The sequence below is a fragment of the Scyliorhinus torazame genome, chromosome 16 (assembly GCF_047496885.1).
Source record: "Scyliorhinus torazame isolate Kashiwa2021f chromosome 16, sScyTor2.1, whole genome shotgun sequence".
NCBI lineage: Eukaryota > Metazoa > Chordata > Chondrichthyes > Carcharhiniformes > Scyliorhinidae > Scyliorhinus > Scyliorhinus torazame.
Window position 1 is genome coordinate 75,524,406 of NC_092722.1, and position 25,796 is coordinate 75,550,201.

The window sequence follows — 25,796 nt, forward strand, 5'->3', positions numbered from 1 at the left end:
CGATCTCCACCTTCCTCCTACCTTTGTCTTCCTCGTCCTCCCCTCTCCTTCCCTCCCCCCGCCCCCCCCGGTCACCCCCATTTCCAATCTCACGCCATCTCCCTCTCTCATTTGCCATTTCCATTGCTGCCTATCTCTGTACGGCCCACGCTGCCCTCCAGCCCCCACCCCGGACTACCTCAGAACCTCACCCTGGTTTCGTAGATTCCCTCGGGTTCCTCCTGAAGGACACGGGAGAGGCCGAAATCAGACACCTTACACTCCAGCTCATCGCTGACCAGGATGTTGCGGGCTGCCAGGTCCCGGTGAACATAACTGTGGTCGGAGAGATACTTCATCCCGGAGGCAATCCCCACCAGCATGCCCAGCAGCTGCGGAACACTGAAGTTCCCTTTGTTTTCCTGTCAGGAGACACCAGCCAAGGAAAGCCCGTCAGCGACTGGCACGGAAACGCAACGGGGGAAAGGTTAGGGAGAGAGGGGTCACAGAGTGACCGAGAGAGGGAGGGGGCAGGGTCACAGATTCACCGAGAGAGGGAGGGGTTACAGAGTGACCGAGAGAGGGAGGGGTCAGGGTTACAGTGACCGAGAGAGGGAGGGGTCAGGGTTACAGTGACCGAGAGAGGGAAGGGTCAGGGTTACAGTGACCGAGAGAGGGAGGGGTCAGGGTCACAGAGTGACCGATAGAGGGAGGGGTCAGGGTCACAGTGACCGAGAGAGGGAGGGGTCAGGGTTACAGAGTGACCGAGAGAGGGAGGGGGTCAGGGTTACAGTGACCGAGAGAGGAGGGGTCAGGGTCACAGTTACCGAGAGAGGGAGGGGTCAGGGTTACAGTGACCGAGAGAGGGAGGGGTCAGGGTTACAGAGTGACCGAGAGAGGGAGGGGTCAGGGTTACAGTGACCGAGTGAGGGAGGGGTCAGGGTCACAGAGTGACCGACAAAGGGAGCGGTCAGGTTACAGTGACCGAGAGAGGGAGGGGTCAGGGTCACAGTGACCGAGAGAGGGAGGGGTCAGGGTTACAGTGACCGAGAGGGGGAGGGGTCAGGTTACAGAAAGAACGAGAGAGGGAGGGGTCAGGGTTACAGTGACCGAGAGAGGGAGGGGTCAGGGTCACAGTGACCGAGAGAGGGAGGGGTCAGGGTCACAGTGACCGAGAGAGGGAGGGGTCAGGGTCACAGTGACCGAGAGAAGGAGGGGTCAGGGTTACAGAAAGACTGACAGAGGGAGGGGTCAGGGTTACAGAGTGACCGAGAGAGGGAGGGGTCAGGGTTACTGTGACCGAGAGAGGGAGGGGTCAGGGTCACAGTGACCGAGAGAGGGAGGGGTCAGGGTTACAGTGACCGAGAGAGGGAGGGGTCAGGGTTACAGAGTGACCGAGAGAGAGAGGGGTCAGGGTTACAGTGACCGAGTGAGGGAGGGGTCAGGGTCACAGAGTGACCGACAAAGGGAGGGGTCAGGGTACAGTGACCGAGAGAGGGAGGGGTCAGGGTCACAGTGACCGAGAGAGGGAGGGGTCAGGGTTACAGAGAGACCGAGAGAGGGAGGGGTCAGGGTTACAGTGACCGAGAGAGGGAGGGGTCAGAGTTACAGTAACGGAGAGAGGGAGGGGTCAGGGTTACAGTGACCGAGAGAGGGAGGGGTCAGGGTTGCAGAGTGACCGAGAGAGGGAGCGGTCAGGGTTACAGTGACCGAGAGAGGGAGGGGTCAGTGTTACAGTGACCGAGAGAGGGAGGGGTCAGGATTACAGTGACCGAGAGAGGGAGGGGTCAGGGTCACAGTGACCAAGAGAGGGAGGGGTCAGGGTTACAGTGACCGAGAGAGGGAGGGGTCAGGGTCACAGAAAGACCGACAGAGGGAGGGGTCAGGGTTACGGAGAGACCGAGAGGGGGAGGGTCAGGGTTACCGTGACCGAGAGAGGGAGGGGTCAGGGTTACAGTGACCGAGAGAGGGAGGGGTCAGGGTCACAGTGACCGAGAGAGGGAGGGGTCAGGGTTACAAAGACCGACACTCGGGGGGGGGGGGTCAGGGTTACAGTGACCGAGAGAGGGAGGGGTCAGGGTTACAGTGACCGAGAGATAGAGGGGTCAGTGTTACAGTAACCGAGAGAGGGAGGGGTCAGGGTTACAGTGACCGAGAGAGGGAGGGGTCAGGGTTACAGTGACCGAGAGTGGGAGGGGTCAGGGTTACAGTGAGCGAGAGAGGGAGGGGTCAGGGTTACAGAAAGACCGACAGAGGGAGGGGTCAGGGTTACAGTGACCGAGAGTGGGAGGGGTCAGGGTTACAGTGACCGAGAGAGGGAGGGGTCAGGGTCACAGTGACCGAGAGAGGGAGGGGTCAGTGTTACAGTGACCGAGAGAGGGAGGGGTCAGGGTCACAGTGACCGAGAGAGGGAGGGGTCAGGGTCACAGTGACCGAGAGAGGGAGGGGGTCATGGTCACAGAGACCGACAGAGGGAGGGGTCAGGGTTACAGAGAGACTGAAAGAGGGAGGGGTCAGGGTTACAGTGACCGAGAGAGGGAGGGGTCAGGGTCACAGTGACCGAGAGAGGGAGGGGTCAGGGTTACAGTGACCGAGAGAGGGAGGGGTCAGCGTCACAGTGACCGAGAGAGGGAGGGGGTCAGGGTTACAGTGACCGAGAGAGGGAGGGGTCAGGGTCACAGTGACCGAGAGAGGGAGGGGTCAGGGTCACAGTGACCGAGAGAGGGAGGGGTCAGGGTTACAGTGACCGAGAGAGGGAGGGGTCAGTGTTACAGAGAGACTGAAAGAGGGAGGGGTCAGTGTTACAGTGACCGTGAGAGGGAGGGGTCTGGGTTACAGTGACCGACAAAGGGAGGGGTCAGTGTTACAGTGACCGAGAGAGGGAGGGGTCAGGGTTACAGTGACCGTGAGAGGGAGGGGTCTGGGTTACAGTGACCGAGAGAGGGAGGGGTCAGTGTCACAGAGTGACCGAGAGAGGGAGGGGTCAGGGTTACAGAGACCGAAAGAGGGAGGAGTCAGGGTTACAGTGACCGAGAGAGGGAGGGGTCAGGGTTACAGTGACCGAGAGAGGGTGGGGTCAGGGTTACAGTGATCGAGAGAGGGAGGGGTCAGGGTTACAGAGACCGACAGAGGGAGGGGTCAGGGTTACAGAGAGACCGAGAGAGGGAGGGGTCAGGGTCACAGAGTGACCGAGAGAGGGAAGGTTAGGGTTACAGTGACCGAGAGAGGGAGGGGTCAGGGTCACAGAGTGACCGAGAGAGGGAGGGGTCAGGGTTACAGAGTGCCCGAGAGGGGGAGGGGTCAGGGTCACAGTGACCGAGAGAGGGAGGGGTCAGAGTCACAGAGTGACCGAGAGAGGGAGGGGTCAGGGTTACAGTGACCGAGAGAGGGAGGGGTCAGGGTTACAGTGACCGACAGAGGGAGGGGTCAGGGTTACATAGTGACCGAGAGAGGGAGGGGTCAGGGTCACAGTGACCGAGAGAGGGAGGGGTCAGGGTTACAGAGTGACCGAGAGAGGGAGGGGTCAGGGTCCCAGTGACCGAGAGAGGGAGGGGTCAGGGTTACAGAGACTGACAGAGGGATGGGTCAGGGTCACAGTGACCGAGAGAGGGAGGGGTCAGGGTTACAGTGACCGAGAGAGGGAGGGGTCAGGGTTACAGTGACTGACAGAGGGAGGGGTCAGGGTTACATAGTGACCGAGAGAGGGAGGGGTCAGGGTCACAGTGACTGAGAGAGGGAGGGGTCAGGGTTACAGAGTGACCGAGAGAGGGAGGGGTCAGGGTCACAGTGACCGAGAGAGGGAGGGGTCAGGGTTACAGAGACCGACAGAGGTAGGGGTCAGGGTTACAGAGAGACTGAAAGAGGGAGGGGTCAGGGTTACAGTGACCGAGAGAGGGAGGGGTCAGGGTTACAGAGAGACCGAGAGAGGGAGGGGTCAGGGTTACAGTGACCGAGAAAGGGAGGGGTCAGAGTTACAGTAACGGAGAGAGGGAGGGGTCAGGGTTACAGTGACCGAGAGAGGGAGGGGTCAGGGTTGCAGAGTGACCGAGAGAGGGAGCGGTCAGGGTTACAGTGACCGAGAGAGGGAGGGGTCAGTGTTACAGTGACCGAGAGAGGGAGGGGTCAGGATTACAGTGACCGAGAGAGGGAGGGGTCAGGGTCACAGTGACCAAGAGAGGGAGGGGTCAGGGTTACAGTGACCGAGAGAGGGAGGGGTCAGGGTCACAGAAAGACCGACAGAGGGAGGGGTCAGGGTTACAGAGAGACCGAGAGGGGGAGGGTCAGGGTTACCGTGACCGAGAGAGGGAGGGGTCAGGGTTACAGTGACCGAGAGAGGGAGGGGTCTGGGTCACAGTGACCGAGAGAGGGAGGGGTCAGGGTTACCAAGACCAACACTCGGGGGGGGGGGGTCAGGGTTACAGTGACCGAGAGAGGGAGGGGTCAGGGTTACAGTGACCGAGAGATAGAGGGGTCAGTGTTACAGTGACCGAGAGAGGGAGGGGTCAGGGTTACAGTGACCGAGAGAGGGAGGGGTCAGGGTTACAGTGACCGAGAGTGGGAGGGGTCAGGGTTACAGTGACCGAGAGAGGGAGGGGTCAGGGTTACAGAAAGACCGACAGAGGGAGGGGTCAGGGTTACAGTGACCGAGAGAGGGAGGGGTCAGGGTCACAGTGACCGAGAGAGGGAGGGGTCAGTGTTACAGTGACCGAGAGAGGGAGGGGTCAGGTTCACAGTGACCGAGAGAGGGAGGGGTCAGGGTCATAGTGACCGAGAGAGGGAGGGGTCAGGGTCACAGTGACCGAGAGAGGGAGGGGTCAGGGTTACAGTGACCGAGAAAGGGAGGGGTCAGAGTTACAGTAACGGAGAGAGGGAGGGGTCAGGGTCACAGTGACCGAGAGAGGGAGGGGTCAGGGTCACAGTGACCGAGAGAGGGAGGGGTCAGGGTCACAGTGACCGAGAGAGGGATGGGTCAGGTTTACAGTGACCATGAGAGGGAGGGGTCAGGGTCACAGTGACCGAGAGAGGGAGGGGTCAGTGTTACAGTGACCGAGAGAGGGAGGGGTCAGGGTCACAGTGACCGAGAGAGGGAGGGGTCAGGGTTACAGAGACCGACAGAGGGAGGGGTCAGGGTTACAGAGAGACTGAAAGAGGGAGGGGTCAGGGTTACAGTGACCGAGAGAGGGAGGGGTCAGGGTCACAGTGATCGAGAGAGGGAGGGGTCAGGGTTACAGTGACCGAGAGAGGGAGGGGTCAGCGTCACAGTGACCGAGAGAGGGAGGGGTCAGGGTTACAGTGACCGAGAGAGGGAGGGGTCAGGGTCACAGAAAGACCGACAGAGGGAGGGGTCAGGGTTACAGAGAGACCGAGAGGGGGAGGGTCAGGGTTACCGTGACCGAGAGAGGGAGGGGTCAGGGTTACAGTGACCGAGAGAGGGAGGGGTCAGGGTCACAGTGACCGAGAGAGGGAGGGGTCAGGGTTACAAAGACCGACACTCGGGGGGGGGGGGGTCAGGGTTACAGTGACCGAGAGAGGGAGGGGTCAGGGTTACAGTGACCGAGAGATAGAGGGGTCAGTGTTACAGTAACCGAGAGAGGGAGGGGTCAGGGTTACAGTGACCGAGAGAGGGAGGGGTCAGGGTTACAGTGACCGAGAGTGGGAGGGGTCAGGGTTACAGTGAGCGAGAGAGGGAGGGGTCAGGGTTACAGAAAGACCGACAGAGGGAGGGGTCAGGGTTACAGTGACCGAGAGTGGGAGGGGTCAGGGTTACAGTGACCGAGAGAGGGAGGGGTGAGGGTCACAGTGACCGAGAGAGGGAGGGGTCAGTGTTACAGTGACCGAGAGAGGGAGGGGTCAGGGTCACAGTGACCGAGAGAGGGAGGGGTCAGGGTCACAGTGACCGAGAGAGGGAGGGGTCATGGTCACAGAGACCGACAGAGGGAGGGGTCAGGGTTACAGAGAGACTGAAAGAGGGAGGGGTCAGGGTTACAGTGACCGAGAGAGGGAGGGGTCAGGGTCACAGTGACCGAGAGAGGGAGGGGTCAGGGTTACAGTGACCGAGAGAGGGAGGGGTCAGCGTCACAGTGACCGAGAGAGGGAGGGGTCAGGGTTACAGTGACCGAGAGAGGGAGGGGTCAGGGTCACAGTGACCGAGAGAGGGAGGAGTCAGGGTCACAGTGACCGAGAGAGGGAGGGGTCAGGGTTACAGTGACCGAGAGAGGGTGGGGTCAGGGTTACAGTGATCGAGAGAGGGAGGGGTCAGGGTTACAGAGACCGACAGAGGGAGGGGTCAGGGTTACAGAGAGACCGAGAGAGGGAGGGGTCAGGGTCACAGAGTGACCGAGAGAGGGAAGGTTAGGGTTACAGTGACCGAGAGAGGGAGGGGTCAGGGTCACAGAGTGACCGAGAGAGGGAGGGGTCAGGGTTACAGAGTGCCCGAGAGGGGGAGGGGTCAGGGTCACAGTGACCGAGAGAGGGAGGGGTCAGAGTCACAGAGTGACCGAGAGAGGGAGGGGTCAGGGTTACAGTGACCGAGAGAGGGAGGGGTCAGGGTTACAGTGACCGACAGAGGGAGGGGTCAGGGTTACATAGTGACCGAGAGAGGGAGGGGTCAGGGTCACAGTGACCGAGAGAGGGAGGGGTCAGGGTTACAGAGTGACCGAGAGAGGGAGGGGTCAGGGTCACAGTGACCGAGAGAGGGAGGGGTCAGGGTTACAGAGACTGACAGAGGGATGGGTCAGGGTCACAGTGACCGAGAGAGGGAGGGGTCAGGGTTACAGTGACCGAGAGAGGGAGGGGTCAGGGTTACAGTGACCGACAGAGGGAGGGGTCAGGGTTACATAGTGACCGAGAGAGGGAGGGGTCAGGGTCACAGTGACTGAGAGAGGGAGGGGTCAGGGCTACAGAGTGACCGAGAGAGGGAGGGGTCAGGGTCACAGTGACCGAGAGAGGGAGGGGTCAGGGTTACAGAGACCGACAGAGGGAGGGGTCAGGGTTACAGAGAGACTGAAAGAGGGAGGGGTCAGGGTTACAGTGACCGAGAGAGGGAGGGGTCAGGGTCACAGTGACCGAGAGAGGGAGGGGTCAGGGTTACAGAGAGACCGAGAGAGGGAGGGGTCAGGGTTACAGTGACCGAGAAAGGGAGGGGTCAGAGTTACAGTAACGGAGAGAGGGAGGGGTCAGGATTACAGTGACCGAGAGAGGGAGGGGTCAGGGTTGCAGAGTGACCGAGAGAGGGAGCGGTCAGGGTTACAGTGACCGAGAGAGGGAGGGGTCAGTGTTACAGTGACCGAGAGAGGGAGGGGTCAGGATTACAGTGACCGAGAGAGGGAGGGGTCAGGGTCACAGTGACCAAGAGAGGGAGGGGTCAGGGTTACAGTGACCGAGAGAGGGAGGGGTCAGGGTCACAGAAAGACCGACAGAGGGAGGGGTCAGGGTTACAGAGAGACCGAGAGGGGGAGGGTCAGGGTTACCGTGACCGAGAGAGGGAGGGGTCAGGGTTACAGTGACCGAGAGAGGGAGGGGTCTGGGTCACAGTGACCGAGAGAGGGAGGGGTCAGGGTTACAAAGACCGACACTCGGGGGGGGGGGTCAGGGTTACAGTGACCGAGAGAGGGAGGGGTCAGGGTTACAGTGACCGAGAGATAGAGGGGTCAGTGTTACAGTGACCGAGAGAGGGAGGGGTCAGGGTTACAGTGACTGAGAGAGGGAGGGGTCAGGGTTACAGTGACCGAGAGTGGGAGGGGTCAGGGTTACAGTGACCGAGAGAGGGAGGGGTCAGGGTTACAGAAAGACCGACAGAGGGAGGGGTCAGGGTTACAGTGACCGAGAGAGGGAGGGGTCAGGGTCACAGTGACCGAGAGAGGGAGGGGTCAGTGTTACAGTGACCGAGAGAGGGAGGGGTCAGGTTCACAGTGACCGAGAGAGGGAGGGGTCAGGGTCATAGTGACCGAGAGAGGGAGGGGTCAGGGTCACAGTGACCGAGAGAGGGAGGGGTCAGGGTTACAGTGACCGAGAAAGGGAGGGGTCAGAGTTACAGTAACGGAGAGAGGGAGGGGTCAGGGTCACAGTGACCGAGGGAGGGAGGGGTCAGGGTCACAGTGACCGAGAGAGGGAGGGGTCAGGGTCACAGTGACCGAGAGAGGGATGGGTCAGGTTTACAGTGACCATGAGAGGGAGGGGTCAGGGTCACAGTGACCGAGAGAGGGAGGGGTCAGTGTTACAGTGACCGAGAGAGGGAGGGGTCAGGGTCACAGTGACCGAGAGAGGGAGGTGTCAGGGTTACAGAGACCGACAGAGGGAGGGGTCAGGGTTACAGAGAGACTGAAAGAGGGAGGGGTCAGGGTTACAGTGACCGAGAGAGGGAGGGGTCAGGGTCACAGTGATCGAGAGAGGGAGGGGTCAGGGTTACAGTGACCGAGAGAGGGAGGGGTCAGCGTCACAGTGACCGAGAGAGGGAGGGGTCAGGGTTACAGTGACCGAGAGAGGGAGGGGTCAGGGTCACAGTGACCGAGAGAGGGAGGGGTCAGGGTTACAGTGACCGACAGAGGGAGGGGTCAGGATTACAGAGAGACCGAAAGAGGGAGGGGTCAGGGTTACAGTGACCGAGAGAGGGAGGGGTCAGAGTTACAGTGACCGAGAGTGGGAGGGTCAGGGTTACAGAGACCGACAGAGGGAGGGGTCAGGATTACAGAGAGACCGACAGAGGGAGGTGTCAGTGTTCCAGAGTGACCGAGAGAGGGAGGGGTCAGGGTTAGAGTGACAGAGAGAGGGAGGGGTCAGGGTTACCGTGACCGAGAGAGGGAGGGGTCAGGGTTACAGTGACCGAGAGAGGGAGGGGTCAGGGTTACAGTGACCGAGAGAGGGAGGGGTCAGTGTTACAGAGAGACTGAAAGAGGGAGGGGTCAGTGTTCCAGTGACCGTGAGAGGGAGGGTTCTGGGTTACAGTGACCGACAAAGGGAGGGGTCAGTGTTACAGTGACCGAGAGAGGGAGGGGTCAGGGTTACAGTGACCGTGAGAGGGAGGGGTCTGGGTTACAGTGACCGAGAGAGGGAGGGGTCAGTGTCACAGAGTGACCGAGAGAGGGAGGGGTCAGGGTTACAGAGACCGACAGAGGGAGGGGTCAGGGTTACAGTGACCGAGAGAGGGAGGGGTCAGGGTTACAGTGACCGAGAGAGGGTGGGGTCAGGGTTACAGTGACCGACAGAGGGAGGGGTCAGGGTTACAGTGACCGAGAGAGGGAGGGGTCAGGGTTACAGTGACCGAGAGAGGGTGGGGTCAGGGTTACAGTGACCGAGAGAGGGAGGGGTCAGGGTTACAGAGACCGACAGAGGGAGGGGTCAGGGTTACAGAGAGACCGAGAGAGGGAGGGGTCAGGGTCACAGAGTGACCGAGAGAGGGAGGGGTCAGGGTTACAGTGACCGAGAGAGGGAGGGGTCAGGGTCACAGAGTGACCGAGAGAGGGAGGGGTCAGGGTTACAGAGTGCCCGAGAGGGGGAGGGGTCAGGGTCACAGTGACCGAGAGAGGGAGGGGTCAGAGTCACAGAGTGACCGAGAGAGGGAGGGGTCAGGGTCACAGTGATCGAGAGAGGGAGGGGTCAGGGTTACAGTGACCGAGAGAGGGAGGGGTCAGCGTCACAGTGACCGAGAGAGGGAGGGGTCAGGGTTACAGTGACCGAGAGAGGGAGGGGTCAGGGTCACAGTGACCGAGAGAGGGAGGGGTCAGGGTTACAGTGACCGAGAGAGGGAGGGGTCAGGGTTACAGAGACCGACAGAGGGAGGGGTCAGGATTACAGAGAGACCGAAAGAGGGAGGGGTCAGGGTTACAGTGACCGAGAGAGGGAGGGGTCAGAGTTACAGTGACCGAGAGTGGGAGGGTCAGGGTTACAGAGACCGACAGAGGGAGGGGTCAGGATTACAGAGAGACCGACAGAGGGAGGTGTCAGTGTTCCAGAGTGACCGAGAGAGGGAGGGGTCAGGGTTAGAGTGACAGAGAGAGGGAGGGGTCAGGGTTACCGTGACCGAGAGAGGGAGGGGTCAGGGTTACAGTGACCGAGAGAGGGAGGGGTCAGGGTTACAGTGACCGAGAGAGGGAGGGGTCAGTGTTACAGAGAGACTGAAAGAGGGAGGGGTCAGTGTTCCAGTGACCGTGAGAGGGAGGGTTCTGGGTTACAGTGACCGACAAAGGGAGGGGTCAGTGTTACAGTCACCGAGAGAGGGAGGGGTCAGGGTTACAGTGACCGTGAGAGGGAGGGGTCTGGGTTACAGTGACCGAGAGAGGGAGGGGTCAGTGTCACAGAGTGACCGAGAGAGGGAGGGGTCAGGGTTACAGAGACCGAGAGAGGGAGGGGTCAGGGTTACAGTGACCGAGAGAGGGAGGGGTCAGGGTTACAGTGACCGAGAGAGGGAGGGGTCAGGATTACAGAGACCGACAGAGGGAGGGGTCAGGGTTACAGAGAGACCGAGAGAGGGAGGGGTCAGGGTCACAGAGTGACCGAGAGAGGGAGGGGTCAGGGTTACAGTGACCGAGAGAGGGAGGGGTCAGGGTCACAGAGTGACCGAGAGAGGGAGGGGTCAGGGTTACAGAGTGCCCGAGAGGGGGAGGGGTCAGGGTCACAGTGACCGAGAGAGGGAGGGGTCAGAGTCACAGAGTGACCGAGAGAGGGAGGGGTCAGGGTTACAGTGACCGAGAGAGGGAGGGGTCAGGGTTACAGTGACCGACAGAGGGAGGGGTCAGGGTTACATAGTGACCGAGAGAGGGAGGGGTCAGGGTCACAGTGACCGAGAGAGGGAGGGGTCAGGGTTACAGAGTGACCGAGAGAGGGAGGGGTCAGGGTCACAGTGACCGAGAGAGGGAGGGGTCAGGGTTACAGAGACTGACAGAGGGAGGGGTCAGGGTCACAGTGACCGAGAGAGGGAGGGGTCAGGGTTACAGTGACCGAGAGAGGGAGGGGTCAGTGTTACAGTGACCGACAGAGGGAGGGGTCAGGGTTACATAGTGACCGAGAGAGGGAGGGGTCAGGGTCACAGTGACCGAGAGAGGGAGGGGTCAGGGTTACAGAGTGACCGAGAGAGGGAGGGGTCAGGGTCACAGTGACCGAGAGAGGGAGGGGTCAGGGTTACAGAGACCGACAGAGGGAGGGGTCAGGGTTACAGAGAGACTGAAAGAGGGAGGGGTCAGGGTTACAGTGACCGAGAGAGGGAGGGGTCAGGGTCACAGTGACCGAGAGAGGGAGGGGTCAGTGTCACAGAGTGACCGAGAGAGGGAGGGGTCAGTGTTACAGTGACCGAGAGAGGGAGGGGTCAGGGTTACAGTGACCGAGAGAGGGAGGGGTCAGGGTTACAGAGTGACCGAGCGAGGGAGGGGTCAGGGTCACAGAGACCGAGAGAGGGAGGGGTCAGTGTTACAGTGACCGAGAGAGGGAGGGGTCAGGGTCACAGTGACCGAGAGAGGGAGGGGTCAGAGTCACAGAGTGACCGGGAGAGGGAGGGGTCAGGGTTACAGTGACCGAGAGAGGGAGGGGTCAGGGTTACAGTGACCGACAGAGGGAGGGGTCAGGGTTACATAGTGACCGAGAGAGGGAGGGGTCAGGGTCACAGTGACCGAGAGAGGGAGGGGTCAGGGTTACAGAGTGACCGAGAGAGGGAGGGGTCAGGGTCACAGTGACCGAGAGAGGGAGGGGTCAGGGTTACAGAGACCGACAGAGGGAGGGGTCAGGGTTACAGAGAGACTGAAAGAGGGAGGGGTCAGGGTTTGAGTGAGCGAGAGAGGGAGGGGTCAGGGTCACAGTGACTGAGAGGGGGAGTGGTCAGGGTCACAGTGACCGAGAGAGGGAGGGGTCAGTGTCACAGAGTGACCGAGAGAGGGAGGGGTCAGGGTTACAGTGACCGAGAGAGGGAGGGGGACAGGGTTACAGTGACCGAGAGAGGGAGGGGTCAGGGTCACAGAGTGACCGAGAGAGGGAGGGGTCAGGGTTACAGTGACCGAGAGAGGGAGGGGTCAGGGTTACAGTGACCGAGACAGGGAGCGGTCAGTGTTACAGTGACCGAGAGAGGGAGGGGTCAGGGTCACAGTGACCGAGAGAGGGAGGGGTCAGGGTCACAGAGAGACCGCAGGGAGGGAGGGGTCAGTATCACAGATTGACCGCAGGGAGGGAGGGCTCAGTATCACAGAGTGATCGCAGGGAGGGAGGGCTCAGTATCACAGAGTGACCGCAGGAAAGGAGGGGTCAGTATCACAGAGTGACCGCAGGGAAGGAGGGGTCAGTATCACAGACTGACCGCAGGGAGGGAGGGGTCAGTATCACAGAGTGACCGCAGGAAAGGAGGGGTCAGTATCACAGAGTGACCGCAGGGAAGGAGGGGTCAGTATCACAGAGTGACCGCAGGGAGGGAGGAGTCAGTATCACAGAGTGACCGCAGGGAGGGAGGGGTCAGTATCACAGAGTGACCGCAGGGAGGGAGGGGTCAGTATCACAGAGTGACCGCAGGGAAGGAGGGGTCAGTATCACAGACGGGCCGCAGGGAGGGAGACGTCAGTATCACAGAGTGACCGCAGGGAGGGGTCAGTATCACAGTGTGACCGCTGGGAGGGTGGGGACAGTATCACAGAGTGACCGTAGCGAGGGGTCAGTATCAAAGAGTGACCCCAGGGAGGGTGGGGACAGTATCACAGATTGACCGCAGGGAGGGGTCAGTATCACAGAGTGACCGCAGGGAGGGAGGGGTCAGTCTCACAGAGTGACCGTAGGGAGGGAGGGGTCAGTATCACAGACGGGCCGCAGGGAGGGAGACGTCAGTATCACAGAGTGACCGCAGGGAGGGAGGGGTCAGTATCACAGAGTGACCGCAGGGAGGGTGGGGACAGTATCACAGAGTGACCGCAGGGAAGGAGGGGTCAGTATCACAGAGTGACCGCAGGGAGGGAAGGTCAGTATCACAGAGTGACCGCAGGGAAGGAGGGGTCAGTATCACAGAGTGACCGCAGGGAAGGAGGGGTCAGTATCACAGAGTGACCGTAGGGAGGGAGGGGTCAGTATCACAGAGTGACCGCAGGGAGGGAGGGGTCAGTATCACAGAGTGACCCCAGGGAAGGAGGGGTCAGTATCACAGAGTGACCGCAGGGAAGGAGGGGTCAGTATCACAGAGTGACTGCTGGGAAGGAGGGGTCAGTATCACAGAGTGACCCCAGGGAGGGAGGGGTCAGTATCACAGAGTGACTGCAGGGAAGGAGGGGTCAGTATCACAGAGTGACTGCAGGGAAGGAGGGGTCAGTATCACAGAGTGACCGCACGGAAGGAGGGGTCAGTATCACAGAGTGACCGCAGGGAGGGGTCAGTATCACAGAGTTACCGCACGGAAGGAGGGGTCAGTATCACAGAGTGACCGCAGGGACGGGTCAGTATCACAGAGTGACCGCACGGAAGAAGGGGTCAGTATCACAGTGTGACCGCAGGGAGGGGTCAGTATCACAGAGTGACCGCACGGAGGGAGGGGTCAGTATCACAGAGTGACCGCAGGGAAGGAGGGGTCAGGATCACAGAGTGGCCGCAGCGAGGGGTCAGTAACACAGAGTGACCGCAGGGAGGGAGAGGTCAGTATCACAGAGTGACCCCAGGGAAGGAGGGGTCAGTATCACAGAGTGACTGCAGGGAAGGAGGGGTCAGTATCACAGAGTGACCGCAGGGAGGGTCAGTATCACAGAGTGACCGCACGAAAGGAGGGGTCAGTATCACAGAGTGGCCGCAGGGAGGGGTCAGTAACACAGAGTGACCGCAGGGAGGGAGGGGTCAGTATCAAAGAGTGACCGCAGGGAGTGAGGGGTCAGTATCACAGAGTGACCGCAGGGAAGGAGGGGTCAGTATCACAGAGTGACCACAGGGAAGGAGGGGTCAGTATCACAGAGTGACAGCAGGGAAGGAGGGGTCAGTTTCACAGAGTGACCGCAGGGAGGGGTCAGTATCACAGAGTGACCGCACGGAAGGAGGGGGCAGTATCACAGAGTGACCGCAGGGAGGGAGGGGTCAGTATCACAGAGTGACCGCAGGGAAGGAGGGGTCAGTATCACAGAGTGACCGCAGGGAAGGAGGGGTCAGTATCACAGAGTGACTGCAGGGAGGGGTCAGTATCACAGAGTGACCGCAAGGAGGGAGGGGTCAGTATCACAGAGTGACCGCAGGGAAGGAGGGGTCAGTATCACAGAGTGGACACAGGGAGGGGTCAGTAACACAGAGTGACCACAGGGAGGGAGGGGTCAGTATCACAGAGGGATCGCAGGGAAGGAGGGGTCAGTGTCACAGAGTGACCGCAGGGAGGGAGGGGTCAGAATCACAGAGTGACCACAGTGAGGGAGGGGTCAGTATCACAGAGTGGACACAGGGAGGGGTCAGTAACACAGAGTGACCGCAGGGAGGGAGGGGTCAGTGTCACAGAGTGACCGCAGGGAGGGAGGGGTCAGTATCACAGAGTGGACACAGGGAGGGGTCAGTAACACAGAGTGACCGCAGGGAAGGAAGGGTCAGTGTCACAGAGTGACCGCAGGGAGGGAGGGGTCAGTATCTCAGAGTGACCGCAGGGAAGGAGGGGTCAGTATCACAGACGGGCCGCAGGGAGGTGTCAGTATCACAGAGTGACCGCAGAGAGGGAGGGGTCAGTATCACAGTGTGACCGCAGAGAGGGAGGGGTCAGTATCACAGAGTGACCGTAGGGAGGGAGGGGTCAGTATCACAGAGTGACCGCATGGAGGGGTCAGCATCACAGAGTGACCGCAGGGAGGGAGGGGTCAGTATCAGAGAGTGACCGCAGGGAGGGGTCAGTATCACAGAGTGACCGCAGGGAGGGAGGGGTCAGTATCACAGAGTGACTGCAGGGAGGGAGGGGTCAGTATCACAGTGTGACCGCAGAGAGGGAGGGGCAGTATCACAGAGTGGCCGCAGGGAGGGAGGGGTCAGTATCACAGAGTGACCGCAGGGAGGGGTCAGTATCACAGAGTGACTGCAGGGAGGGAGGGGTCAGTATCACAGTGTGACCGCAGAGAGGGAGGGTCAGTATCACAGAGTGGCCGCAGGGAGGGAGGGGTCAGTATCACAGAGTGACCGCAGGGAAGGTGGGGACAGTATCACAGAGTGACCGCACGGAGGGGGGGTCAGTATCACAGAGTGACCGCAGGGAAGGAGGGGTCAGTATTCCAGAGTGACCGCAGGGAGGGAGGGGTCAGTATCACAGAGTGACTGCAGGGAGGGGTCAGCATCACAGAGTGACCGCAGGGAGGGAGGGGTCAGTATCACAGATTGACCGTAGGGAGGGAGGGGTCAGTATCACAGAGTGACCGCAGGGAGGGGTCAGTATCACAGAGTGACTGCAGGGAGGGAGGGGTCAGTATCACAGAGTGACCGCAGAGAGGGAGGGGTCAGTATCACAGAGTGACTGCAGGGAGGGGTCAGTATCACAGAGTCACCGCAGGGAGGGAGGGGTCAGTATCACAGAGTGACCGCAGGGAGGGGGGGTCAGTATCACAGAGTGACCGCAGGGAAGGAGGGGTCAGTATTCCAGAGTGACCGCAGGGAGGGAGGGGTCAGTATCACAGAGTGACTGCAGGGAGGGGTCAGTATCACAGAGTGACCGTAGGGAGGGAGGGGTCAGTATCACAGATTGACCGTAGGGAGGGAGGGGTCAGTATCACAGAGTGACCGCAGGGAGGGAGGGGTCAGTATCACAGATTGACCGTAGGGAGGGAGGGGTCAGTATCACAGAGTGACCGCAGGGAGGGGTCAGTATCACAGAGTGACTGCAGGGAGGGAGGGGTCAGTATCACAGAGTGACCGCAGGGAGGGAGGGGTCAGTATCACAGAGTGACCGCAGAGAGGGAGGGGTCAGTATCACAGAGTGGCCGCAGGGAGGGAGGGGTCAGTATCACAGAGAGACCGCAGGGAGGGAGGGGTCAGTATCACAGAGTGACCGCAGGGAGCTGTCAGTATCACAGAGTGACCGCATGGAGGGAGGGGTCAGTATCACAGAGTGACCGCAGGGAAGGTGGGGACAGTATCACAGAGTGGCCGCAGGGAAGGAGGGGTCAGTATCACAGAGTGACCGCAGGGTGGGGTCAGTATCACAGAGTGACCGCAGGGAAGGAGGGGTCAGTATCACAGAGTGGCCGCAGCGAGGGGTCAGTAACACAGAGTGACCGCAGGGAGGGAGGGGTCAGTATCACAGAGTGACCGCAGGGAGGGAGGGGTCAGTATCACAGAGTGACCGCAGGGAAGGAGGGGTCAGTATCACAGAGTGACCTCAGTGAAGGAGGGCTCAGTATCACAGAGTGACCGCAGGGAAGGAGGGGTCAGTATCACAGAGTGACCGCAGGGAAGGAGGGCTCAGTATCACAGAGTGACCGTAGGGAGGGTCAGTATCACAGAGTCAACGCAGTGAGGGAGGGGCCAGTATCACAGATTGACCGCAGGGAGAGAGGGGCCAGTATCACAGATTGACCGCAGGGAGGGGTCAGTATCACAGTGTGACCGCTGGGAGGGTGGGGACAGTATCACAGAGTGACCGTAGCGAGGGGTCAGTATCAAAGAGTGACCCCAGGGAGGGTGGGGACAGTATCACAGATTGACCGCAGGGAGGGGTCAGTATCACAGAGTGACCGCAGGGAGGGAGGGGTCAGTCTCACAGAGTGACCGTAGGGAGGGAGGGGTCAGTATCACAGAGTGGCCGCAGGGAGGGAGACGTCAGTATCACAGAGTGACCGCAGGGAGGGAGGAGTCAGTATCACAGAGTGACCCCAGGGAGGGAGGGGTCAGTATCACAGAGTGACCGCAGGGAGGGAGGGGTCAGTATCACAGTGTGACCGCAGGGAGGGAGGGGTCAGTATCACAGAGTGACCGCAGGGAGGGATCAGTAACACAGAGTGACCGCAGGGAAGGAGGGGTCAGTATCACAGAGTGGCCGCAGGGAGGGGTCAGTAACAAAGAGTGACCGCAGGGAGGGAGGGGTCAGTATCAAAGAGTGACCGCAGGGAGTGAGGGGTCAGTATCACAGAGTGACCGCAGGGAAGAAGGGGTCAGTATCACAGAGTGACCGCAGGGAAGGAGGGGTCAGTATCACAGAGTGACCGCAGGGAGGGGTCAGTATCACAGAGTGACCGCAGGGAGGGAGGGGTCAGTATCAAAGAGTGACCGCAGGGAGTGAGGGGTCAGTATCACAGAGTGACCCCAGGGAGGGAGGGGTCAGTATTACAGAGTGACCGCAGGGAGGGAGGGGTCAGTATCACAGTGTGACCGCAGGGAGGGAGGGGTCAGTATCACAGAGTGACCGCAGGAAAGGAGGGGTCAGTATCACAGAGTGACCGCAGGGAGGGGTCAGTATCACAGAGTGACCGCAGGGAGGGAGGGGTCAGTATCACAGAGTGACCGCAGGGAGGGAGGGATCAGTATCACAGAGTGACCGCAGGGAGGGGTCAGTATCACAGAGTGACCGCAAGGATAGAGGGGTCAGTATCACAGAGTGACCGCACGGAAGGAGGGGTCAGTATCACAGAGTGACCGCAGGGAGGGAGGGGTCAGTATCACAGAGTGACCGCAGGGAGGGGTCAGTATCACAGAGTGACCGCAAGGAGGGAGGGGTCAGTATCACAGAGTGACCGCAGGGAGGGAGGGGTCAGTATCACAGAGTGACCGCAGGGAAGGAGGGGTCAGTATCACAGAGTGACTGCAGGGAGGGGTCAGTATCACAGAGTGACTGCAGGGAGGGGTCAGTATCACAGAGTGACCGCAAGGAGTGAGGGGTCAGTATCACAGAGTGACCACAGGGAGGGGTCAGTAACACAGAGTGACCGCAGGGAAGGAGGGGTCAGTATCACAGAGTGACCGCAGGGAAGGAGGGGTCAGTATCACAGAGTGACCGCAGGGAGGGAGGGGTCAGTATCACAGAGTGACCGCAGGGAGGGAGGGGTCAGTATCACAGAGTGACCGCAGGGAAGGAGGGGTCAGTATCACAGAGTGACCGCAGGGAGGGGTCAGTATCACAGAGTGACCGCACGGAAGGAGGGGTCAGTATCACAGAGTGGCCGCAGGGAGGGGTCAGTAACACAGAGTGACCGCAGGGAGGGAGGGGTCAGTATCAAAGAGTGACCGCAGGGAGTGAGGGGTCAGTATCACAGAGTGACCGCAAGGAGGGAGGGGTCAGTATCACAGAGTGACCGCAGGGAGGGAGGGGTCAGTATCACAGAGTGACCGCAGGGAAGGAGGGGCCAGTATCACAGAGTGACCGCAGGGAGGGGTCAGTATCACAGAGTGACCGCAAGGAGGGAGGGGTCAGTATCACAGAGTGACCACAGGGAGGGGTCAGTATCACAGAGTGACCGCAGGGAGGGAGGGGTCAGTATCACAGAGTGACCACAGGGAGGGAGGGGTCAGTATCACAGAGTGACCGTAGGGAAGGAGGGGTCAGTATCACAGAGTGACCACAGGGAGGGAGGGGTCAGTATCACAGAGTGACCGCAGGGAGGGGTCAGTATCACAGAGTGACCGCAGGGAGGGAGGGGTCAGTATCACAGAGTGACCACAGGGAGGGAGGTGTCAGTATCACAGAGTGACCGCAGGGAGGGAGGGGTCAGTAACACAGAGTGACCGCAGGGAGGGAGGGGTCAGTAACACAGAGTGACCGCAGGGAGGGAGGGGTCAGTATCACAGAGTGACCACAGGGAGGGAGGTGTCAGTATCACAGAGTGACCGCAGTGAGGGAGGGGTCAGTAACACAGAGTGACCGCAGGGAGGGAGGGGTCAGTAACACAGAGTGACCGCAGGGAGGGAGGGGTCAGTATCACAGAGTGACCGCAAGGAGGGAGGGGTCAGTATCACAGAGTGACCGCAGGGAGCTGTCAGTATCACAGAGTGACCACAGGGAGGGAGGTGTCAGTATCACAGAGTGACCGCAGTGAGGGAGGGGTCAGTAACACAGAGTGACCGCAGGGAGGGAGGGGTCAGTAACACAGAGTGACCGCAGGGAGGGAGGGGTCAGTATCACAGAGTGACCGCAGGGAGGGAGGGGTCAGTATCACAGTGTGGCCGCAGGGAGGGTGGGGTTAGTATCACAGAGTGACCGCAGGGAGGGAGGGGTCAGTATCACAGAGTGACCGCAGGGAGGGAGGGGTCAGTATCACAGTGTGGCCGCAGGGAGGGTGGGGTCAGTATCACAGAGTGACCGCAGGGAGGGAGGGGTCAGTATCACAGTGTGGCCGCAGGGAGGGTGGGGTCAGTATCACAGAGTGACCGCAGGGAGGGAGGGGTCAGTAACACAGAGTGACCGCAGGGAGGGAGGGGTCAGTAACACAGAGTGACCGCAGGGAGGGAGGGGTCAGTATCACAGAGTGACCGCAGGGAGGGAGGGGTCAGTAACACAGAGTGACCGCAGGGAGGGAGGGGTCAGTATCACAGAGTGACCGCAGGGAGGGAGGGGTCAGTATCACAGAGTGACCGCAAGGAGGGAGGGGTCAGTATCACAGAGTGACCGCAGGGAGCTGTCAGTATCACAGAGTGACCGCAGGGAGGGAGGGGTCAGTATCACAGAGTGCCGCAGGGAGGGAGGGGTCAGTATCACAGTGTGGCCGCAGGGAGGGTGGGGTCAGTATCACAGAGTGACCGCAGGGAGGGAGGGGTCAGTATCACAGAGTGACCGCAGGGAGGGAGGGGTCAGTATCACAGTGTGGCCGCAGGGAGGGTGGGGTCAGTATCACAGAGTGACCGCAGGGAGGGAGGGGTCAGTATCACAGTGTGGCCGCAGGGAGGGTGGGGTCAGTATCACAGAGTGACCGCAGGGAGGGAGGGGTCAGTAACACAGAGTGACCGCAGGGAGGGAGGGGTCAGTAACACAGAGTGACCGCAGGGAGGGAGGGGTCAGTATCACAGAGTGACCGCAGGGAGGGAGGGGTCAGTAACACAGAGTGACCGCAGGGAGGGAGGGGTCAGTATCACAGAGTGACCGCAGGGAGGGAGGGGTCAGTAACACAGAGTGACCGCAGGGAGGGAGGGGTCAGTAACACAGAGTGACCGCAGGGAGGGAGGGGTCAGTATCACAGAGTGACCGCAGGGAGGGAGGGGTCAGTATCACAGAGTGACCGCAGGGAGGGTGGGGACAGTATCACAGAGTGACCGCAGGGAAGGAGGGGTCAGTATCACAGAGTGACCGCAGGGAGGTGTCAGTTTCACAGAGTGACCGCAGGGAGGGGTCAGTAACACAGAGTGACCACAGGGAGGGGTCAGTATCACAGAGTGACCGCAGGGAAGGAGGGGTCAGTATCACAGAGTGACCGCAGGGAATGAGGGGTCAGTATCAAAGAGTGACCGCAGGGAGGGAGGTGTCTGTTTCACAGAGTGCCCGCAGGTTGGGGTCAGTATCACAGAGTGACCGTAGGGAGGGTGGGGTCAGTATCACAGAGTGACCGTAGGGAAGGAGGGGTCAGTAGCACAGAGTGACCGCAGGGAAGGAGGGATCAGTATCACAGAGTGACCGCAGGGAATGAGGGGTCAGTATCAAAGAGTGACCGCAGGGAGGGAGGGGTCTCTATCACAGAGTGACCGCAGGGAAGGAGGGGTCAGTATCACAGAGTGACCGCAGGGAAGGAGGGGTCAGTATCACAGGGTGACCGCAGGGAAGGAGGGGTCAGTATCACAGAGTGACCGCAGGGAGGGAGGGGTCAGTATCACAGTTTGGCCGCAGGGAGTGAGGGGTCAGTATCACAGAGTGACCGCAGGGAGGGGTCAGTATCACAGATTGACCGCAGGGAGTGAGGGATCATATCACAGAGTGACTGCATGGAGGGGTCAGTATCACAGAGTGACCGCAGGGAGGGAGAGTTCAGTGTCACAGAGTGAGCAGTATTTGCGAGATTGTATACAACCTGTTCCAGCAGTGCTCGAGGGCTGAATGGCCAGATCCTATTCACTAACCTGCAGGAATGTGTCCAAGGCCCCATTCTCCATTAACTCCGTTACCAACATCATAGGCTTCCCTGGATAAATTCAGAAGAATATGACAGAGTTAATAACCTTCCGGAAATATGTATCTAACCCCATGCTGTACCTGTCCTGGGAGTGTTTGATGGGGACAGTGTAGAGGGGGCTTTACTCTGTATCTAACCCCGTGCTGTACCTGTCCTGGGAGTGTTTGATGGGGACAGTATCGAGGGAGCTTTACTCTGTATCTCACCCCGTGCTGTACCTGTCCTGGGAGTGTTTGATGGGGACAGTGTAGAGGGAGCTTTACTCTGAATCTAACCCCATGCTGTACCTGTCCTGGGAGTGTTTGATGGGGACAGTGTAGAGGGAGCTTTACTCTGTATCTAACCCCGTGCTGTACCTGTCCTGGGAGTGTTTGATGGGGACAGTATCGAGGGAGCTTTACTCTGTATCTAACCCTGTGCTGTATCTGTCCTGGGAGTGTTTGATGGGGACAGTGTCGAGGGAGCTTTACTCTGTATCTAACCCCGTGCTGTACCTGTCCTGTGAGTGTTTGGTGGGGACAGTGTAGAGGGAGCTTTATTCTGTATCTAACCCCGTGCTCTACCTGTCCTGGGAGTGTTTGATGGGAACAGTGTAAAGGGAGCTTTACTCTGTCTCTAACCCTGTGCTGTACCAGTCCTGGGAGTGTTTGATGGGGACAGTGTAGAGGGAGCTTTACTCTGTATCTAACCCCATGCTGTAGCTGTCCTGGGAGTGTTTGATGGGGACAGTGTAGAGGGAGCTTTACTCTGTATCTAACCCCGTGCTGTACCTTTCCTGGGTGTGTTTGATGGGGACAGTGTAGAGGGAGCTTTACTCTGTATCTAACCCCATGCTGTACCTGTCCTGGGAGTGTTTGATGGGGACAGTGTAGAGGGAGCATTACTCTGCATTTAACCCCGTGCTGTACCTGTCCTGGGAGTGTTTGATGGGGACAGTGCAGAGGGAGCTTTACTCTGTATCTAACCCCGTGCTGTACCTGTCCTGGGAGTGTTTGATGGGGACAGTGTAGAGGGAGCTTTACTCTGTATCTAACCCTGTGCTGTACCTGTCCTGGGAGTGTTTGATGGGGACAGTGTAGAGGGAGCTTTACTCTGTACCTAACCCCGTGCTGTACCTGTCCTGGGAGTGTTTAATGGGGACAGTGTAGAGGGAGCTTTACTCTGTATCTAACTGTGGTGGTATGTATTAGGGGCATTATGGTACCCTGTGATGCCGAGAGGCTATTGGTGGATAGACACTGGGTCCCGATTGGATCTGCCACCTACTGGCTCCACCCAGTAAGGCGGAGTATAAGAGCCCGGGTTCTCCCAGCAGCCGCATTCTGAAACCGAGCTGCTGGGGAACAAGTCTGCGTAATAAAGCCATCGATTGACTTCATCTCACCTCGCCTCGTCAGTGATTGATTGTGCTACAATTTATTACACAGACTTTAAAAGAACATGGATCTCCGAATCATTCCGGAGTGTCTGCGTATCAGCCACCACACAGCAAATTCAACGGCCACCTTTAATCATTGGTTAGCGTGTTTTCAGGGATACCTCCGAACGGCCCCCGGCATACCTACAGAAGACCAGAAAATGCTGGTCCTGCATTCCAGGGTGAGCCGGAAATCTACACTCTCATAGAGGACAGGGTGGATTTCCCGACGGCGCTCGCCATGCTGAAAGGAATCTACATTCGGCCCGTCAACCTGGTCTACGCACGCCACCAGCTCGCGATGAGACGACAAATCCCCGGGGAACCGCTGGACGAGTTCTACAGCGCACTGCTAGTACTGGGAAGAAACTGCAACTGCCCACCGGTTTCGGCTAATGATCACACGGAGCTACTAATCCGGGAGACATTCGTGGCAGGTGTGCTCTCGTCCCAAATTCACCAGCGATTGCTGGAGAGAGACGCACTAGGCCTCCAGGAGGCACGGGCCCTCGCTGCCTCGTTCGATGTGGCATGGCAGAACACCCGTGCCTACGCCCCCGACCACGCGGCAGCCCCTTGGGCTCCGTGGACCCCCGCCGCGACCAACTCCCCGGCACCCCCCATCCACCCGCAAGCCTGCGCGGCCAGAACGCCAGGCCACCCGGGGGGGCCCCGCTGATATTTTTGCGGGCAAACGAAACACCCCCGGCAGCACTGCCCGGCCCGCTGAGCCCTCTGTAAAGGGTGGGGCAAAAAGCGGCACTTTCAGCGGTGTGCCAGTCCCGGGGGGTCGTCGCAATCTCCGGGGAGAACCAGGACCTCAGATTCAACCCCCTCAACGATCCATGTGCGGCCAACGGGCGCCGCCATCTTAGGTCCCGGACTCCATGTGGGAGGGATGGGCTCCGCCATTTTGTGCAACCCCGGCCTCGTGCGATTCATGGGCGCGCCATTTTGTCCACCCCTGACCGTGCGGGACCCGTGGACGCCGCCATCTTGGATGACAGCTGAGGACCCTGGAATGGACGGCTCCACAGGGCCTGAAGAAAACGCCTCGATGCTACAACCGCGACTGGCTTCGGTGACCCTGGACCAGTCGCGGCCCCGAACACTCCAAACGGCAACAACGACGATACGCGTGAACGGGTACGAGACGCCATGCCTGATCGACTCTGGGAGCACGGAGAGTTTTATACATCCAGATACGTTAAGACGCTGTTTTCTTTCGATCCACCCAAGTAATCAAAAGATTTTCCTGGCAGCAGGGTCCCATTCCGTAGAGATCAAAGGGTTCTGCATCGCGAACCTCACGGTGCAGGGGAGGGAGTTTAAGAACTATCGGCTTTACGTCCTCCCCCACCTCTGCGCTCCCACACTCCTGGGGTTGGATTTTCAGTGCAACCTCCAGAGTTTAACTTTCCAATTCGGCGGCCCTATACCACTATCTGCGGCCTCGCGACCCTGAAGGTTGATCCGCCTTCCCTGTTTGCGAACCTCACCCCGGATTGCAAACCCGTCGCCACTAGGAGCAGACAGTACAGCGCCCAGGACCGAGCATTTATCCGGTCCGAAGTCCAGCGGCTGCTGAGGTAAGGCATAATCCAGGCCAGCAATAGTCCCTGGAGAGCTCAGGTGGTAGTTGTAAAGACCGGGGAGAAGCAGAGGATGGTCATAGACTACAGTCAAACCATCAATAGGTACACGCAGCTAGATGCGTACCCTCTCCCCAGCATATCCGACATGGTCAATCGGATTGCACAGTACAAGGTCTTTTCCACTGTGGACCTCAAGTCTGCCTATCACCAGCTCCCCATCCGCCCGAGCGACCGCAAATACACGGCCTTGGATGCAGACGGGCGGCTCTACCACTTCTTAAGGGTTCCATTCGGCATCACTAATGAAGTCTCGGTCTTCCAACGGGAGATGGACCGAATGGTTGACCGTTACGGTTTGCGGGCCACGTTCCCGTACCTCGACAACGTCACCATCTGCGGCCATGACCAGCAGGACCACAACGCCAACCTCCGCAAATTCCTCCAGACCGCAAACGCCCTGAACCTCACTTACAACAAGGAAAAATGCATGTTTAGCATCGACCGTCTAGCCATCCTTGGCTATGTGGTGCGTAATGGAGTGATAGGCCCCGACCCTGAATGCATGCGCCCCCTCATGGAGTTCCCCCTCCCCCACTGCTCCAAGGCCCTGAAACGCTGCCTGGGCTTTTTCTCTTATTAAGCCCAGTGGGTCCCCAATTACGCGGACAAGGCCCGTCCGCTAATTCAGTCCAATATCTTTCCCTTGTCGACAGAGGCCCGCCAGGCCTTCAGCCGCATCAAAGCGGATATCGCAAAGGCCACGATGCACGCGATCGACGAGTCCCTTCGCTTCCAAGTCGAGAGCGACGCATCCGACGTAGCTCTGGCGGCCACCCTTAACCAAGCGGGCAGACCCGTGGCCTTTTTCTCCCAAACCCTCCACGCTTCAGAAATCCGCCACTCCTCAGTGGAAAAGGAAGCCCAGGCCATAGTGGAAGATATGCAACATTGGAGGCATTACCTGGCCGGCAGGCGATTCACTCTCACGGACCAACGGTCGGTAGCCTTTATGTTCGATAATGCACAGCGGGGCAAAATCAAGAACGACAGGATCTTGCGGTGGAGGATCGAGCTCTCCATCTATAACTACGAGATCTTGTATCGTCCCGGAAAGCTGACGAGCTTTCCGATGCCCTAACCCGCGGCACATGTGCCAACGCACAAATGGACCGTCTCCAAACCCTCCATGAGGACCTCTGCCACCCGGGGGTCACTCGGTTCTCTCACTTCGTGAAGACCCGCAACCTGCCCTACTCCATCGAGGAGGTCACGACCGCCACCAGGAACGGCCAGATCTGCGCAGAGTGCAAACCGCATTTCTACCAGCCAGATAAAGCGCACCTGATAAAGGCTTCCCGTCCCTTTGAGCGCCTCAGTCTGGATTTCAAAGGTCCCCTCCCCTCAACCGACCGCAACACGTACTTTCTGAACGTAGTTGACGAATATTCCCGGTTCCCATTCGCCATCCCCTGCCCCGACATGACCGCGGCCACGGTCATCAAAGCCCTCGGCACCATCTTTACACTGTTCGGTTTCCCCGCATACATCCATAGCGACAGGGGGTCCACCTTCATGAGTGACGAACTGCGTCAATTCCTGCTCAGCAAGGACATCGCCTCAAGCAGGACGACCAGTTACAATCCCTGGGGAACGGCCAGGTAGAGAGGGAGAACGGAACGGTCTGGAAGACCGTCCTACTGGCCCCATGGTCCAGAGATCTCCCAGTTTCCCGCTGGCAGGAAGTCCTCCCGGATGCTCTCCACTGCATCCGGTCGCTGCTGTGTACCACAACTAATCAAACACCTCACGAGC

At 59.4% G+C, this 25,796-nt stretch overlaps 1 protein-coding gene across 1 annotated transcript in view; it reads right to left on the minus strand.

Moving 5' to 3' along the window:
• Window positions 1–179: 179 nt before the first annotated feature.
• Window positions 180–25,796, minus strand: part of LOC140392265 (ephrin type-A receptor 2-like) — a 192,767-nt gene continuing 167,150 nt past the window's right edge. Inside the window, exons 12-13 of the mRNA XM_072477581.1 lie at window positions 20,920–20,981; window positions 180–401 (exon numbers count right to left, since the gene is read on the minus strand). Of these exons, the coding sequence (XP_072333682.1) occupies window positions 180–401; window positions 20,920–20,981 (284 nt within the window). The remainder of the gene's footprint in view (window positions 402–20,919; window positions 20,982–25,796) is intronic.